Below are 15,313 nucleotides of genomic sequence, written 5' to 3'. Positions count from 1 at the left end.
TTCAACGTCTGCTATGGACGTGATCAGCTAACTCGGCACTTGGCCGGGAATTGAAACTGGGATCTGCTGGTCTACGTGGCTTGGCTACCCCGCATCAGAACGAGGAGCCATCGATGCCAGACTAAACGTAAGAGATTTCGAACAGGCGGCAGGAGAAACTTTTTCACACAGAGAGTTGCGAGGCTGTGGAATTCACGTCCAGGGTTAACGGCTGAGGCAGAAGCTATGTCAACGTTCAAGATTGGATTGGATAGGAGTTGAGTTGCCAACTCCGGTTGGACGTATTCCTGGAGGTTTCATCACACGACCTCTTGCCTCCAAGTGCCCCGCCACAGTCAAACAGCCCTTCCTCCCCATTTCCAATATTTTTACAACAAATAAACAAAAGTGTTCAAAGAAAGTGAATAAAACACACCGTTTTTTTGAATGCAATTGTCTCCTGCATTTTGCTCGCAACAGCGTCCAGGAGATTAATCTTTAATCCATGGTGACTCCAGGACAGTCCTGGAGGGTTGGCAACTCTAGATAGGTGGCTGGAGGAAGAGGGGGTGAAGGGATATGGGTGGACGTGATCAGACCTATTTGATCGCGTGGAGGGTAAACGCCAACAGGGACCGGTTGGGCCGAATGGCCTTTTTCCCTGTTATAACCTCTGTGTATTTCTACGCAAGTGCCCGGTGCTTTTGGTTTCACTCCAAAGCAAACCGGTGGAGTGTAAATGAGGTGTTAAGGCCCAAAGTGACTCTGGCGTGGCGTGAGATCCCCTCTCCCGGGGAGTCCCTCGCGACTTCGCTCTAGTATCAGGCCAGGCCCTGACACTATTTTCAGGATGTGTTTACACTATAACCGCAACATTCGCACCAACACTACAGTTCTAGTGTAAATGCACACTGGCCGGTGTGTCTGGGAGTGTTTTTTGAGACGGGCTAAGGTATACTCAAAAGAACTGTCTGCCACACTGGTTACCATGGTAACCCCTCCAGGAAGGACAAGGCCAGCAACGTCATGGCAACACCATCACCTCCAAGTTCCGTTCCGGGTCACACCTCATCCCGAATTGGACTTTGTCGCTGGGTCAGTGGCCTGCAATTCCCGACCTAACAGCACTGTGGGAGCACCATCACCACACGGACTGCAGCGGTTCAAGAAGGCGGCTCACCACCACCTTCTCAAGGGGCAACTAGGGGGTTGGGCAATAAATGAGGCCTTGCCGGCAACGCTCACATCCTGAGTACAATTTTTAAAAAAAAGATATTTCACTCTGCGATAGATGCACCAAATGTTGTCAGTTGCCAGTCCCACCAGTGCAGTACTGAGGGAGCGCTGCACTGTCGGAGGTGTGCTGACTTTCGGATGAGGTGTTAAACCGAGGGCCCTGTCTGCCCTCTCAGGTGGACGTAAAAGATCCCACGGCCACTATTTCGAAGAAGAGCAGGGGGAGTACTCCCCGGTGTCCTGGACCGATATTTATCCCTCAACCAACATCACTGAAACAGATCACCTGGTCATCATCACATTGCTGTGTGTGGGATCTTGCTGTGCGCAAATTGGCTGCCGCGTTACAACAGTGACTACGCTTCAAAAGCACTTCATTGGCTGTGAAGCACTTTGAGACGTCCTGAGGTCGTGAAGGGCGCTATATAAATGCAAGACTTTCTTTCTGTGGGTTTGTAACATTTTCAATTATTACAATTTACAAATGGGTCAGGCGGATAAACTCGCAATATGATGAGGTGACGAATGCTATCAACATCCAAGCATCTCAAAGTGCTTCACACTTTGAGGAGTGGCGACTGATGTTACGGCAGCAAAAATCGTCACGCACCATGCCGTTTTGCCGACCTCTGTTCACACAGTGGCCAACAAGAAGCTGCCGCTGTGACCGGCGGGAAAGCGTCCGGTCTCTCCTGCCGCGTGACCCGTCCAGAATCAGGTACGGGCCGTGCAGGGAGTCACAGGGCTGTAACCCCAGTTCGTATCGCTGCCGCGTCACAAGGTGTTAATGCAATCACACACGGAGGAAGCGGGCTGCGTCATGAGCCCCTCGTCCGCTTCACGGCCAATTAACTGCTTTTGAAGCGCGGCCCCTGTTGTCCCCTAGGCAAACACGGCAGCCATTTTGTGCACAGCAAGATCCCACAGACAGTAAATGAACGAATGGGGGAGGGGAAGAATGCCCTTGCTGGACTTACAGTAGTGCCGTGGGATCTTTTACATCCGCCTGAACAAGGCACACAGGGGCCCTCAGTTTAACGTCTCTTCGGAAGACGGGTAAATTCTGGGCACGGTCAGAGCTGCCAACAGGAGCCTCAGTCGAAGGGGGCGGGGGCGGGGGTCCGAGAGCGGGCTACCACTCTCCAGCATCAATTCTCCAATCTGCTGACCCATCCAGCAAGGCTCCCGGCTGAGAGTGCTGAATTTAGCGTAGAATTCTTTGCCTAATGTCTCCGCACAAAAAAGTTTGCTGTTTTAATGTTGAGAAATGTTTTCTGACCTCCTGCGGCGGCCCTTCTATAATATACAAAAAATCTTTTGTCTGAACACATTTCCTCTCTACAAAACCTCACTTTCCGTTGTCAAGTGTTTTTATCACACTTCAGTGTCACTTTTATCCCCATTATAAATTCCTCTGTCCACATTTATAATGGGAACTGCCTATGTAAACGTGTCACGCTGTAATTGCAGCCTCCCACCAGTGGTGGCGTTATAGCACCTCAGTTTTGCATCTCCCAGCTCGTCAAGTTCTGCTGCAGAGAAACTCGAGAGCTCAAACCAACTCTATCTCTCTGCTTCACAAACTGCTGTAAGTTTTGCTGTTTAACTATAACTAATATTAAAACAAAATTTCGCATAAAAATAAGGACAGAATTATGATTTTAAAACAGTGACTGAATTACACCCTGGTCCAATTACCACCCCCTGTCCTCTGACCCCGCTTCACCTGAAGGCCACCCTTAGTCTTGAATCCCCGTGTCCAACGCCATAGGAGGTTGACCAATGAATTTTGATTAAAAAAAAGGTCACGATCGGAAGCAACATCAGCAAACACAACAGCTTCGCAGGAAACGGAAACCTCATCCGCACCGCAGAAACCCAGTGTGCCGCAGGGCAATTGGCCAGTGCGCCTTAGACCAACGGTCAGGAGCGGGTGTAACTGGTGACTGCTATTAAAATGACAGAAACTTCCACACTTCCAATTATAGCGCTTTGAGAAAGTTGCGTGTAAATCAGAAGTGGAATAAAATAACTCAACGTACGGTAAAAAACCGAGAGTGAGCCTATTGGGAGTCGCCTCTCAATACTGCTCGAGTGGTTGTGACTTTGTCCAAAATCCTCCCTGCTGTCAGCCTCTATCGTTAAATCCAGGAAAAAAGATTTGTTTGTGTCTCAGCTTTTTAAAAAAAATATATTAATTTTTGGGCCTAGCTGGGAGTTGAAGCCAGTGCCCCCAGTATGACATTCAGCCCCGCAGACCCTGGAAGCCCCCAGGTTTGGCATCAGGAGGCCCCAGGCTTCTGGGTGAGACTGCCAAATGGAATCTGTGAATATTTCTGTGCTGCGGACACATGTCCACAGGAGAATAGATTGAGGCTCAGTTCATTTAGGGCCATGGAAAAAATGTTGCAGAGAGGAAGGACTTTTTTTTTTCCCAAACGGTAAAAATAGAAAAGGCTGCAAACGGATAGCGGAATCATCAGATCGTTCCACACTGTCCTGCAGACCACCATGGGAGAAAACTTCTGAAGGGACCCTCCTTGCTGATCTCCAGACTCTAATTTTAAACCTAATCTGCTTCCTGTGTCCTGGAGGCCTGTTCAAGGATAGACAGACAGACAGAAGAATAGATAGAAAGAAAGAAAATAATTTGCCTTTTAACAGCACCTTTCACGACCTCATGACATCCCAAAGCTCTTCACAGCCAATGAAGTACTTTTGAAGTGTAGTCGCTGTTGTAATGAAGGAAATGCGGCTGCCAATTTGCACACAGCAAGATCCCACAAACAGCAATGTGATAAATGACCAGATAATCTGTTTCTTCGTGGTGTTGGTTGAGGGATAAATATTGGCCAGGACACCATGGAGAACTCCCTTGCTCTTCTTCCAATAGTGCCATGGGATTTTTTACATTCACCTGAGAGGGCAGGCGGGGCCTCGGTTTAGCGTCTCACCCGAAAGACGGCACCTCCGACAGGGCAGCACTCCCTCAGTACTGGCGCTGGGAGCGTCGGCCTGGATTATGTGCTCAAGTCTCTGGATGGAAACTTGACCCCCACCGTCTAATGACTCAGAGGCGAGAGTGCTACCACTGAGCCACAGGCCCCTCGTTTGGTACCGCGAGAAGAGTTCCTCTGCGCGCGAGGGCAGCACCCCATGCAAATGCGTGCGCAGTATCCCGCCAACACGGGTCGTGATGTCTGCGATGGGCCAATGAATTGACGCTGAGCTGGTTGTGAGAGACGGAAGCAGGCCGACGCACTGAACCAGATCAGCGCCATGGACGGGGCAGTCGTGCGAGGTGGTCCTTCTCTGAGGCTTGGCTGTATGAGGTAGGGTCCTTTGAGAGCAAGGCCTCTAAGGTCAACAGCTCATTCAGTGAGAGAAAGCCGGTCATCACTTCAGGTGGTAGACTTCCTTGTAGTTCCAGTATTTTCTGACTTCATTTCAGATTTCCAACGATCACAGTTTTTAGTCCGTTTTTTTTCCTCCTCCGACACAGATGGTGTTCCAATTCCAACCCCCCCCCACCTCCCCACCCCACCTCATCTCCCCACCCTCTCTCCTCCCCCATCGGTGGAGCTTCCTAGGCCCAATGTCCAAAATCTCCCGTCCTAAACCGCTCTGCCCGGATATTTGTCAGCTTGGCTCAATTGGTATGACTCTTCCTGCTGAGTTTGGGAGCCATGGGTTCAAGCCCCACTCTGGGATTTGAGCACAAAATCTAGGCTGACGCTCCGTTGCAGGGAGTGCTGCACCGTCAGAGGTCTCACCTTTTGGCGGAGATGTTAAATGGAGGCCCTGTCTGTCTGTTCAGGTGAATGTAAAAGATCCTGTGGCACTATCGGAAGAAAAGTTCTCCCGGTGTCCTGGCCAACATTCCTCCCTCAACATAAAACACCAGCAAGGACTGGTTGGGCCAATGGGCCTGTTTCTTTGTTGTAATTTTGGTGATTTTCTATGCAAACTACATTATTCATAATGTAGGTTACACAAAAATAAATAGTGTATTCCTACATTACAACACTGACTACACGTCAAAAAGTGCTTCATTGGCCGTAAAGTGTTTTGGGACGTCCTGAGGTCTATAGAAATGCAAGTCTTTCTTTCCTAACCAATACCACCAAAAGCAGATTATCTGGTCATTATCTCATTGCTAATGTGGGACCTTGCTGTGCGCAAAATAGCTGCCGCATTTGCCTACACAACAAGTGACTACGTTTTAAACGTACTTCACTGGCTGTGAAGAGCTTTGGGACGTCCTGAGGATGTGAAAGACACTATATAAATACAAGCTCATTCCTTCTTCTCTCGGCTTTTAAAATCTTCTTCGAAACTATCTGTACTTTCAGCCATCTGTCCAAAAGTCTTCCGCGACTGCTATTCTCTCCATCGCGAAGTGCTTTGGGACGATTTCTCCGTTCGACTTGCTGTGTAAATGCAAGTTGTGGATTCATCCTCGGTTTTTTTTTAGGCTTGAGAGAGAGCCGCTCCCGGTTTTGGCCACAGCTGTGGGAAAACCGTGATGGCCCTCGCTCAGTTGGGGTTGCCAACTGTCCAGGATTGGCCTGGAGTCTCCAGGAATCAAAGACTAAGCTCCAGGAAACCGTTGGCAAGCAAAACCCAGGAGAAAAATCATTAGAAAAAAAAATTGTGTTTTTATTTTAATTTTCTTTGAACACTTTTGTTCATTAGTTATAAAAAACATTGGACATGGGGGCTCTTCGACTGACAGTCAAGAATCATACAGTTGGGTAATAAAGAGCCAATTCGCTTTCCAGTTGGTGTGGGACATGGACACATTGGGCGAATAAACGGCAGGAGCGTGGGGGCGGGGCAGTTGGAGGCAGGAGGTCCAGGAATATGTCCAACCAGAGTTGGCAACCCCCCGCTCAGCAGAGACTGGAGGCGGCGGGGGAGGTGGGGGGGGTGTGTTGGAGGGTGAGAGCGACTAACCCACTCCACGCGATCCCTGATCGCGCGCCCCAGATCGCCGGGAAAGTGGCTGGGCTCCGGCACAGTAAAAGCAAATTGATTTTATTTCTCCCTTTGTAAACAAAAGGGGGAGAATCAATCGTCTCCTAATTTTAACCAGCACGTGAGGGACCACGCCAGGAGCACCGACCAGCTCAGCCGGCGGCACATCCGGGTCTACCAGCTGTACAGCCGGACCAGCGGCAAGCACGTCCAGATCCTCGGCAAGAGAATCAACGCAACCGCAGAAGACGGCAGTAAATACGGTGAGTACGTCCGCCCGTATTGGCGGCTCCTTTTGGTATTTTATTATGGGCTGTCAATCTTGACACCGCAAGTCCCGGCCAGAATGGAGATGATTGGGTAATTCCCCCATCCATCGTGCCCGGAGACCACACTGCTGTAAGTGACCGGGACCGATTTAACGCAGATCATTCGTTTTACGTAACTATCCTCCACTCGCTGCACTTTGCTGGTTTAAATAGACTCTGTTTGCAGTAAAATAGATCCTTTCTGCTGTAAATAGACTGCTGTAAAATCGACTTTGTTGTCAGATAGACTGTTTGCTGTAAAATAGACTCTGTTTGCTGTAAATCCCACCCCGCCTCCAACTCGTTGACTGACACAGTGGTGTCAATACTCACTCCATTTTATTTAGCCCGTTCCCTTACATCGCTGACCACACCCTGAAAACTACCAGACTGGGAATCTGCTCTCAGCTCCAACATTCAGAGAGTTTATACATAGAATCACAGCTTCCCGGGAGTGAGTTACAGGCTGGAATCTAATCGAGGGGTTCGGGTGGTTCATATATAGAATAACAGATACCCGGGAGTGAGTTACAGGCTGGAATCTAATCGAGGGGTTCGGGTGGTTTATACATAGAATAACAGATACCCGGGAGTGAGTTACAGGCTGGAATCTAATCGAGGGGTTCAGGTGGTTTATACATAGAATAACAGATACCCGGGAGTGAGTGACAGGCTGGAATCTAATCGAGGGGTTCGAGTGGTTTATACATAGAATCACAGCTTCCCGGGAGTGAGTTACAGGCTGGAATCTAATCGAGGGGTTCATATATAGAATAACAGATACCCGGGAGTGAGTTACAGGCTGGAATCTAATCGAGGGGTTTGGGTGGTTTATATATAGAATAACAGATACCCGGGAGTGAGTTACAGGCTGGAATCTAATCGAGGGGTTCATATATAGAATAACAGATACCCGGGAGTGAGTTGCAGGCTGGAATCTAATCGAGGGGTTCGGGGGGTTTATATATAGAATAACAGATACCCGGGAGTGAGTTACAGGCTGGAATCTAATCGAGGGGTTCGGGTGGTTTATACATAGAATAACAGATACCCGGGAGTGAGTTACAGGCTGGAATCTAATCGAGGGGTTCGGGTGGTTTATATATAGAATAACAGATATCTGGGAACGAGTTACAGGCTGTTTAAGTAAATACTGTTGAGGAGATTTCCGACATTTGTAGAGCCACAATAGACTGGGAGAATTAATGTGTCCAGTTTTGGACGCCCTACTTTTGGAAGGGTGTCAAGACCTTGGGGGAGGGGGAGGTGGTGAGTGCAGAAGAGATTCCCTAAGATCCGAAGGAATCAGTTAGGCTGGAGAAACTAGGACTCTTCATTAGAACAAAGAAGGTTAAGAGAAGAACTGATGGAGGTGCTCAAAGTTTTCATGAGGTAAATCGGGACAAAACAATTTTCACTGGTGAGTCGGTAACTAGTGGGCTTAAATTCGGTAGTAGCTTTTAAAATGGAAATGGGTAAGTATTTGAGAAAGAAAAGTTTTAAAGGTTATGGAGAAAGAGAAGGGGAATGGGACTAAGTGGATAGCTTTTCAGAGAGCCGGCACGATTCTGGTGGGCCGAATGGCCTTCTCCCGTGCTGTAAAATTTTAGGATTCTGCATCGATAGAAAAGCAACTAAACTCCAGCTCTCGTTGTTTACAGTTGGCCACCCACAGGGGCTGACAAATAATCAAACTGTTCCCATCCTTGGCCATCTTTTTACGTTCAGGTGCCTTTGAGCGAATGTTTCCCATTAAAATTGCACATAGAAGTGTGGAATATAAGTTGAACTTGAACAAAATACCTAGAATTAACTGTAAGAAGTCCCTTTGCCTTAATATTCAATCACTTAAAGGCAGTCAGCATGTCTTTAACACTTTATTATGGGAGGGTCGTTTAATGAATTCACACTCCCCACGGGGAGCTTTGCCTGCGGGAGCTCGTGGCAATAATTCATGGATGGGGGAGGGTGGGGGGTAGTCAGCGAACCCCACAGGGTTTTCTGTCCCATTCGTTTTGGGGAGGATTAGGGAAACGTCTCCGTGAATACCCCTTGATCCCTAAAGAGAATCGTGGAAACTCCCAGCTTATTCACCCATCCTCTCACCTCTAGTACACTTGTCTGCTCCCCTACACCACTGATACCTCCCTACCTCCATTGTGTTCTGTGCCGTACTTACTCATCGGACTGTACCTGCCCATGTGGCCCGCAGGCCAATTCCTCAACGGATCTCGACGCTTCTCCTCTTTGAAGACGACTGTTGGTTTTAATGGAGTATTCTCTTCTTGCAGCCAAACTGCTCGTGGAGACTGACACGTTCGACAGTCGAGTGCGGATCCGGGGAGCTGAGACGGGCCACTACATCTGTATGAACAGAAGGGGAAAACTTGTGGGAAAAGTAAGTGTCTGTACAAACCTAGGTCTACACATTAACCGGGAGAGGAGGTGGGGGGGGGGGGGTGGGGGCTGTACGAGTCGCGCCGGGACCGTGAAGTCGGGGGAGACCTCCACGAAACCGATCAGCGTCCCCGAAAGCCAGTGTGAAACACGGTAACGTTTAACGATGAATTCTGCGGGGTTTCCCCCCACCCGACACGCAACCCGTGCTAAACCGAACACCCTCTGGAACAAGTTCTCCTCACGTACTTTGTGAATGGACTAGAGTCAGTGATTCTGCCACAAATACATTTGGACTTCTGCAGGTTTTCTTTTTTTAAAAATGAGTCAAGGCAGCCACGTTGTTACGATCTGGGAGGTGGGAGCAGATTCAATAATTGATAACTTTCAAAAGGGAATTGGATCTATATTTGAAAAGGAAAAATTTGCAGGGCGATGGGGAAAGGGTGGTGGGGAGTGGGACTAATTGGATCGCTCTGTCAAAGTGCCAGCACAGGCAGGATGGGCCAAATGGCCTCCTGCTGTGCTGCAAGATTCTATGATGTCAAGCATTTGAGTGGCCTCATATTGGCACGAGTCTGTTGCAACTCCGTTATGCTCTAGGTGTCACACTTCAAACTGTCACACATTGTTACAAATGCAAAAACAGCCCGAAAAAAGAACCAAAACCAGTTACTTAATGCTGGGTGCTACTGACCTGGAACTAGAAAAATTACAAGCAGGTACAAATAACCTGTAAATCACCTCAGGAGTTTAGAGCCAGCCACAATGACCTGGATTTGCCGATTTAGATAAACAGAGAGCAGGTAAGTGAAGTTGAGGTACAGATCAGCCATGATCTAATTGAACAAAAAAGAAAGACCTGCATTTATATAACGCCTTTCACAACCTCAGGACGTCCCAAAGTGCTTTACAGCCAATTAAGTACTTTTGAAGTGTAGTCAACTGTTGTAGGAAACACGGCAGCCAATTTGCACACAGCAAGGTCCCACAAACAGCAATGTGATAATGACCAGATAAGCTGTTTTAATGATGTTGGTTGAGGGATAAATATTGGCCAGGACACCAGGGAGAACTCCTCTGCTCTTCTTCAAAGTAGTGCCGTGAAATCTTTTACATTCACCAGAAATTACCATCTCCATCCATCCAGGCCACACCCAAAGGGCAGCAGAGAGGACCAGGGACCCTGGCTGAATTCCATTTTCCTAACATCTGGGATGCTGAGATTCACTGCCTCTGAGGGTCTCTCCACTTGGAGCCTTCCAATGAGGCTTCTCTTCCCCACAGATTCGACATCTCCACATCACAGATTCAGAAGGGATCATTTTATTAATCTGCAGTCTGGGGAAGGGGTGGGGGGGGGTGGAGAAAGGCTGTGTGCCAGGGGGCCAAATTTGTAAAATTGGCCCCACAGAGCCAACCAACTTAACAAATCTCACTAGCCATGATCTAATGGTGCAACGGGCTGGAGGGGCTGAATGGCCTCCTCCTGTTCCTATGTAACAGGCTCGAGGGGCTGAATGGCCTCCTCCTGTTCCTATGTAACAGGCTCGAGGGGCTGAATGGCCTCCTCCTGTTCTTGTGTAACAGGCTCAAGGGGCTGAATGGCCTCCTCCTGTTCTTGTGTAACAGGCTCAAGGGGCTGAATGGCCTCCTTCTATTCTTGTGTAACAGGCTCGAGGGGCTGAATGGCCTCCTGCTGTTCCTATGTAACAGGCTCAAGGGGCTGAATGGCCTCCTCCTGTTCCTGTGTAACCAGCTCGAGGGGCTGAATCATAGAATCATAGAAGTTACAACATGGAAACAAGCCCTTCGGCCCAACATGTCCATGTCGCCCAGTTTATACCACTAAGCTAGTCCCAATTGCCTGCACTTGGCCCATATCCCTCTATACCCATCTTACCCATGTAACTGTCCAAATGCTTTTTAAAAGACAAAATTGTACCCGCCTCTACTACTGCCTCTGGCAGCTCGTTCCAGACACTCACCACCCTTTGAGTGAAAAAATTGCCCCTCTGGACCCTTTTGTATCTCTCCCCTCTCACCTTAAATCTATGCCCCCTCGTTATAGACTCCCCTACCTTTGGGAAAAGATTTTGACTATCTACCTTATCTATGCCCCTCATTATTTTATAGACTTCTATAAGATCACCCCTTAACCTCCTACTCTCCAGGGAAAAAAGTCCCAGTCTGTCTAACCTCTCCCTGTAAGTCAAACCATCAAGTCCCGGTAGCATCCTAGTAAATCTTTTCTGCACTCTTTCTAGTTTAATAATATCCTTTCTATAATAGGGTGACCAGAACTGTACACAGTACTCCAAGTGTGGCCTCACCAATGCCCTGTACAACTTCAACAAGACATCCCAACTCCTGCATTCAATGTTCTGACCAATGAAACCAAGCATGCCGAATGCCTTCTTCACCACCCTATCCACCTGTGACTCCACTTTCAAGGAGCTATGAATCTGTACTCCTAGATCTCTTTGTTCTATAACTCTCCCCAACGCCCTACCATTAACGGAGTAGGTCCTGGCCCGATTCGATCTACCAAAATGCATCACCTCACATTTATCTAAATTAAACTCCATCTGCCATTCATCGGCCCACTGGCCCAATTGATCAAGATCCCGTTGCAATCCCAGATAACCTTCTTCACTGTCCACAATGCCACCAATCTTGGTGTCATCTGCAAACTTACTAACCATGCCTCCTAAATTCTCATCCAAATCATTAATATAAATAACAAATAACAGTGGACCCAGCACCGATCCCTGAGGCACACCGCTGGACACAGGCATCCAGTTTGAAAAACAACCCTCTACAACCACCCTCTGTCTTCTGTCGTCAAGCCAATTTTGTATCCAATTGGCTACCTCACCTTGGATCCCATGAGATTTAACCTTATGTAACAACCTACCATGCGGTACCTTGTCAAATGCTTTGCTGAAGTCCATGTAGACCACGTCTACTGCACAGCCCTCATCTGTGTAACAGGCTCGAGGGGCTGAATGGCCTCCTCCTGTTCCTGTGTAACAGGCTCGAGGGGCTGAATGGCCTCCTCCTGTTCCTATGTAACAGGCTCGAGGGGCTGAATGGCCTCCTCCTATTCCTATGTAACAGGTTTGAGGGGCTGAATGGCCTCCTCCTGTTCCTGTGTAACAGGCTCGAGGGGCTGAATGGCCTCCTCCTGTTCCTGTGTAACTGGCTCGAGGGGCTGAATGGCCTCTTCCTGTTCCTATGTAACAGGCTCGAGGGGCTGAATGGCCTCCTCCTGTTCCTGTGTAACAGGCTCGAGGGGCTGAATGGATGAATCTTGAGTGCGACCCCCACATTCGGTCAAACCTTTCGCGATGGCGCGAGGAGGCGGTTGCCAAACGGGAACAAGCTTCCCAGCAACTTGCGACCTACACCTCTCATGTCACGAGCACGGAGCACTCGTACTGGGTGGCGGGGGGGCAGGAGGTGGGCCGTGCTGACCACCCCCAAGTAGAGCCCACAGCTAAAGTCCGCAGCTTCAGGAGTGGGGGAGTGGGGGAAGAGAGAGAGAGACTAGGAACCAACAGAGAAAAGATTGTAACAGGGAGAAGCCCACTCTGGGGAATTGTGCGATTTTAGCCATTGTGAGTTTCGCCAACTCCTTCGCCGAGCATCGCTGGATGTTCAGTAATTGCGCGGGTCCGGGGACGGTGGCTGGTCCCGTTGCTGGAGGCTGCCTGCTCTTCTGCTGCTGTGTAAGCTGATCGGAGGGGCCCCGACCAGTGTGAAATGTTAAACGGGTCAGAACATGCAGGCTCCCTTTCATCACCAGTGCCCAGAATTAGCCCGCAAGCCTCTCTCTGCACTTCCATAAATACAGTCTGACCGAATCTCTCCCATCCAGTGTGAAACGGGCCACTTAAAAGGACACTCAAGAGTCCTTCCTTGGAAGAATCGGTAAAATTCCCAACAGGAAAATACTAGCTCCTGCATTTCCTACATTAAGACTGTGACTTCACTTCAAAAAGTACTTCATTGACCGTAGAGGGCTCTGGCAAGTCTGAAGTTGTTAAAGGCACTGTATAAATGCAGGCTCTTGCTTTCTTTCTTTTCTTCAGGAATATTCTGGGGCAAAGATCTTATCCTTGAATGATCATCTCAACACAACCCAAGATACTTCCCTTAATTAAAAACACGTTTTGCTCAGTGAGTTTAGTAACTGAGCGGCTGAGCCTCACCCACGCCCAGAAAGCTTCCAGTTTCCACCCCCCGCCCCCATCACCGCTGCAGTTGGCCTCAGTGCCCTTGGGTGGGAGGAGGGTAAAGAAAATCAGTCAGGGTTCCTGCTCCTACTCGCTTTCCAAATAACTCCCGCTGGGAGAGAGTGTGAAAATGAGAACATGTGAATTTGCGTGTGTATGAGTGTGAGAACGATTGTGAGGGTGAGTGTGTGCAAGAGAGTTTGTGTGTGTGTGAATGTGTGTGATGGATGGGAGTGTGTGTGTAAGGGTGTGTGTCTGCGTGTGTTTGTGTATCTCTTTGTGAGTGCTTTGTGTGTCTGTATGAGTGTGAGAATGTGTGCTTGTGAGAGTGAGTGTGTTGTGAGTGTGTGTGCATGTGTCAATGTATATGTAAACATGCGCACGTGTGTGTCTGTGTATGCCTAGGCGTGCGCACGTGTGTGTCTGTGTATGTAGATGTGTGTCCGTGTGTGTGTGCCTATGTATGTCTAGATGTGTGTGTATCTGTATGTATGTGCACACATGTATGTATCTCTGCATGTGTATGATGTGGAGATGCCGGTGATGGACTGGGGTTGACAAATGTAAGGAATCTTACAACACCAGGTTATAGTCCAACAGTTTTATTTGAAAATCACAAGCTTTCGGAGGCTTTCTCCTTCGTCAGGTGAAGTGTGGGATTCCTTGAAGTGTGGGATTCCCTGAATTCCTTGAATAAATGCGGTAACATTCAAGGAATCCCACACTCACCTGACGAAGGAGAAAGCCTCCGAAAGCTTGTGATTTTCAAATAAAACTGTTGGACTATAACCTGGAGTTGTAAGATTCCTTACATTTTCATGTGTATGTGCACGTATATGCGCACATGTATTTGTGTGTATGTGCGCACATGTGTTTGTGTGTATGTGCGCACATGTATTTGTGTGTATGCACATCCCCAATTTCCTTCCCTTTTTTAAAATTCGTTCACGGGATGTGGGCGTTGCAGGCGAGGCCAGCATTTATTGCCCATCCCTCATTGCCCTTGAGAAGGTGGTGGTGAGCCGCCATTGGCGGCCGTGCCTTCAGCTGCCTAGGCCCTAAGCTCTGGAATTCCCTCCCTAAACCTCTCCGCCTCTCTCTCCCCTCCTTTAAAACGCTCCTTAAAACCCACCTCTTCGACCAAGCTTTTGGTCACCTGTCCTAATATCGCCTTACGTGGATCAGTGTCAAATTTTTTTTTTGATTACCCTCCTGTGAAGTGCCTTGGGACGTTTTACTATGTTTTAAGATGCTGTATAAATGCAAGTTGTTGTGCACGGGACTTGTTCTTGCTGAAATGCCGGGCTGGTGACTTGTGAGGCTTTGCTGTGCACAAATTGCCTGCCGCCTTTTTGCTACAAAACAACAGTGCCTACGCTTCAAAAATACTTAATTGGCTGTAAAGCGTTTTGGAACGTCCTGAGGACAGGAAGGGCATGACATAAACACAAGTCCTTTCTTTCTTCCTAGTTAAGCTGCGGAAAATGCCGCGTTCAATTTTAAACTCATCGTTGCTTTTTCTCCTTGCCCCCCAAGCTGGTCGGAAAGGGGAAGGATTGCATTTTCACAGAAATATTGCTGGAGAATAACTACACGGCCTTGAGGAACACGAAATACGAAGGGTGGTACATGGCCTTCACCAGGAAGGGGCAGCCCAGGAAAGCGACAAAGACCAGGCAGAACCAGAGGGAAGTCCACTTCATGAAAAGGCTCTTCAAAGGGGAGCCACTCTTCCCGAACCGGGACCAGCAAAAGCACTTTGAATTTATAAATTACCCCGTCACCAAAAGGACTAGGAGGACTCGCCTTCCCCGGCGACACAGAACCTAGAGCGATTCATTACGGACGACTTTTAATATTTTTTAAATAAGATGTTTTATTTTTTTATACTTCGTTTTAATGGGTAGATGGTAAGCAGGTTTTTTTTTTTAAAAAAATTATTAAATAAAGAAAAACATGAAACAAGATCGTAAAAATAAACGGCTCTTCAATGTGTGGTGGATTGTAAATGTAGAGGAGTGTTGTTGTGTTTAAATTCATAGATAGCACATTGGTGAGGGTCTCCACGGCCCTGATTAGATACGTAAAGAAAGAACTTGCATTTATATGGCGCCTTTCACATCCTCAGGACGTTCCCAAAGCACTCCACAGCCAATGAAGTACTTTTGAAATGTAGTC

General features: G+C 48.2%; 1 protein-coding gene across 1 annotated transcript in view; it reads left to right on the top strand.

The window, feature by feature from the left end:
* LOC137336113 (fibroblast growth factor 17-like) overlaps window positions 1-15,050 on the top strand; it is a 30,768-nt gene extending 15,718 nt beyond the window's left edge. The window contains exons 3-5 of the mRNA XM_068001601.1: window positions 6,278-6,455; window positions 8,792-8,898; window positions 14,672-15,050. Of these exons, the coding sequence (XP_067857702.1) occupies window positions 6,278-6,455; window positions 8,792-8,898; window positions 14,672-14,965 (579 nt within the window). The 3' untranslated portion in view covers window positions 14,966-15,050. The remainder of the gene's footprint in view (window positions 1-6,277; window positions 6,456-8,791; window positions 8,899-14,671) is intronic.
* The last annotated feature ends 263 nt before the right edge of the window (window positions 15,051-15,313 follow it).

The sequence above is a fragment of the Heptranchias perlo genome, chromosome 20 (assembly GCF_035084215.1).
Source record: "Heptranchias perlo isolate sHepPer1 chromosome 20, sHepPer1.hap1, whole genome shotgun sequence".
In the NCBI taxonomy this organism is placed as follows: Eukaryota; Metazoa; Chordata; class Chondrichthyes; order Hexanchiformes; family Hexanchidae; genus Heptranchias; species Heptranchias perlo.
Note: the sequence above shows the minus strand (reverse complement) of the source record. Positions and strands in the feature narration are given on the sequence as shown.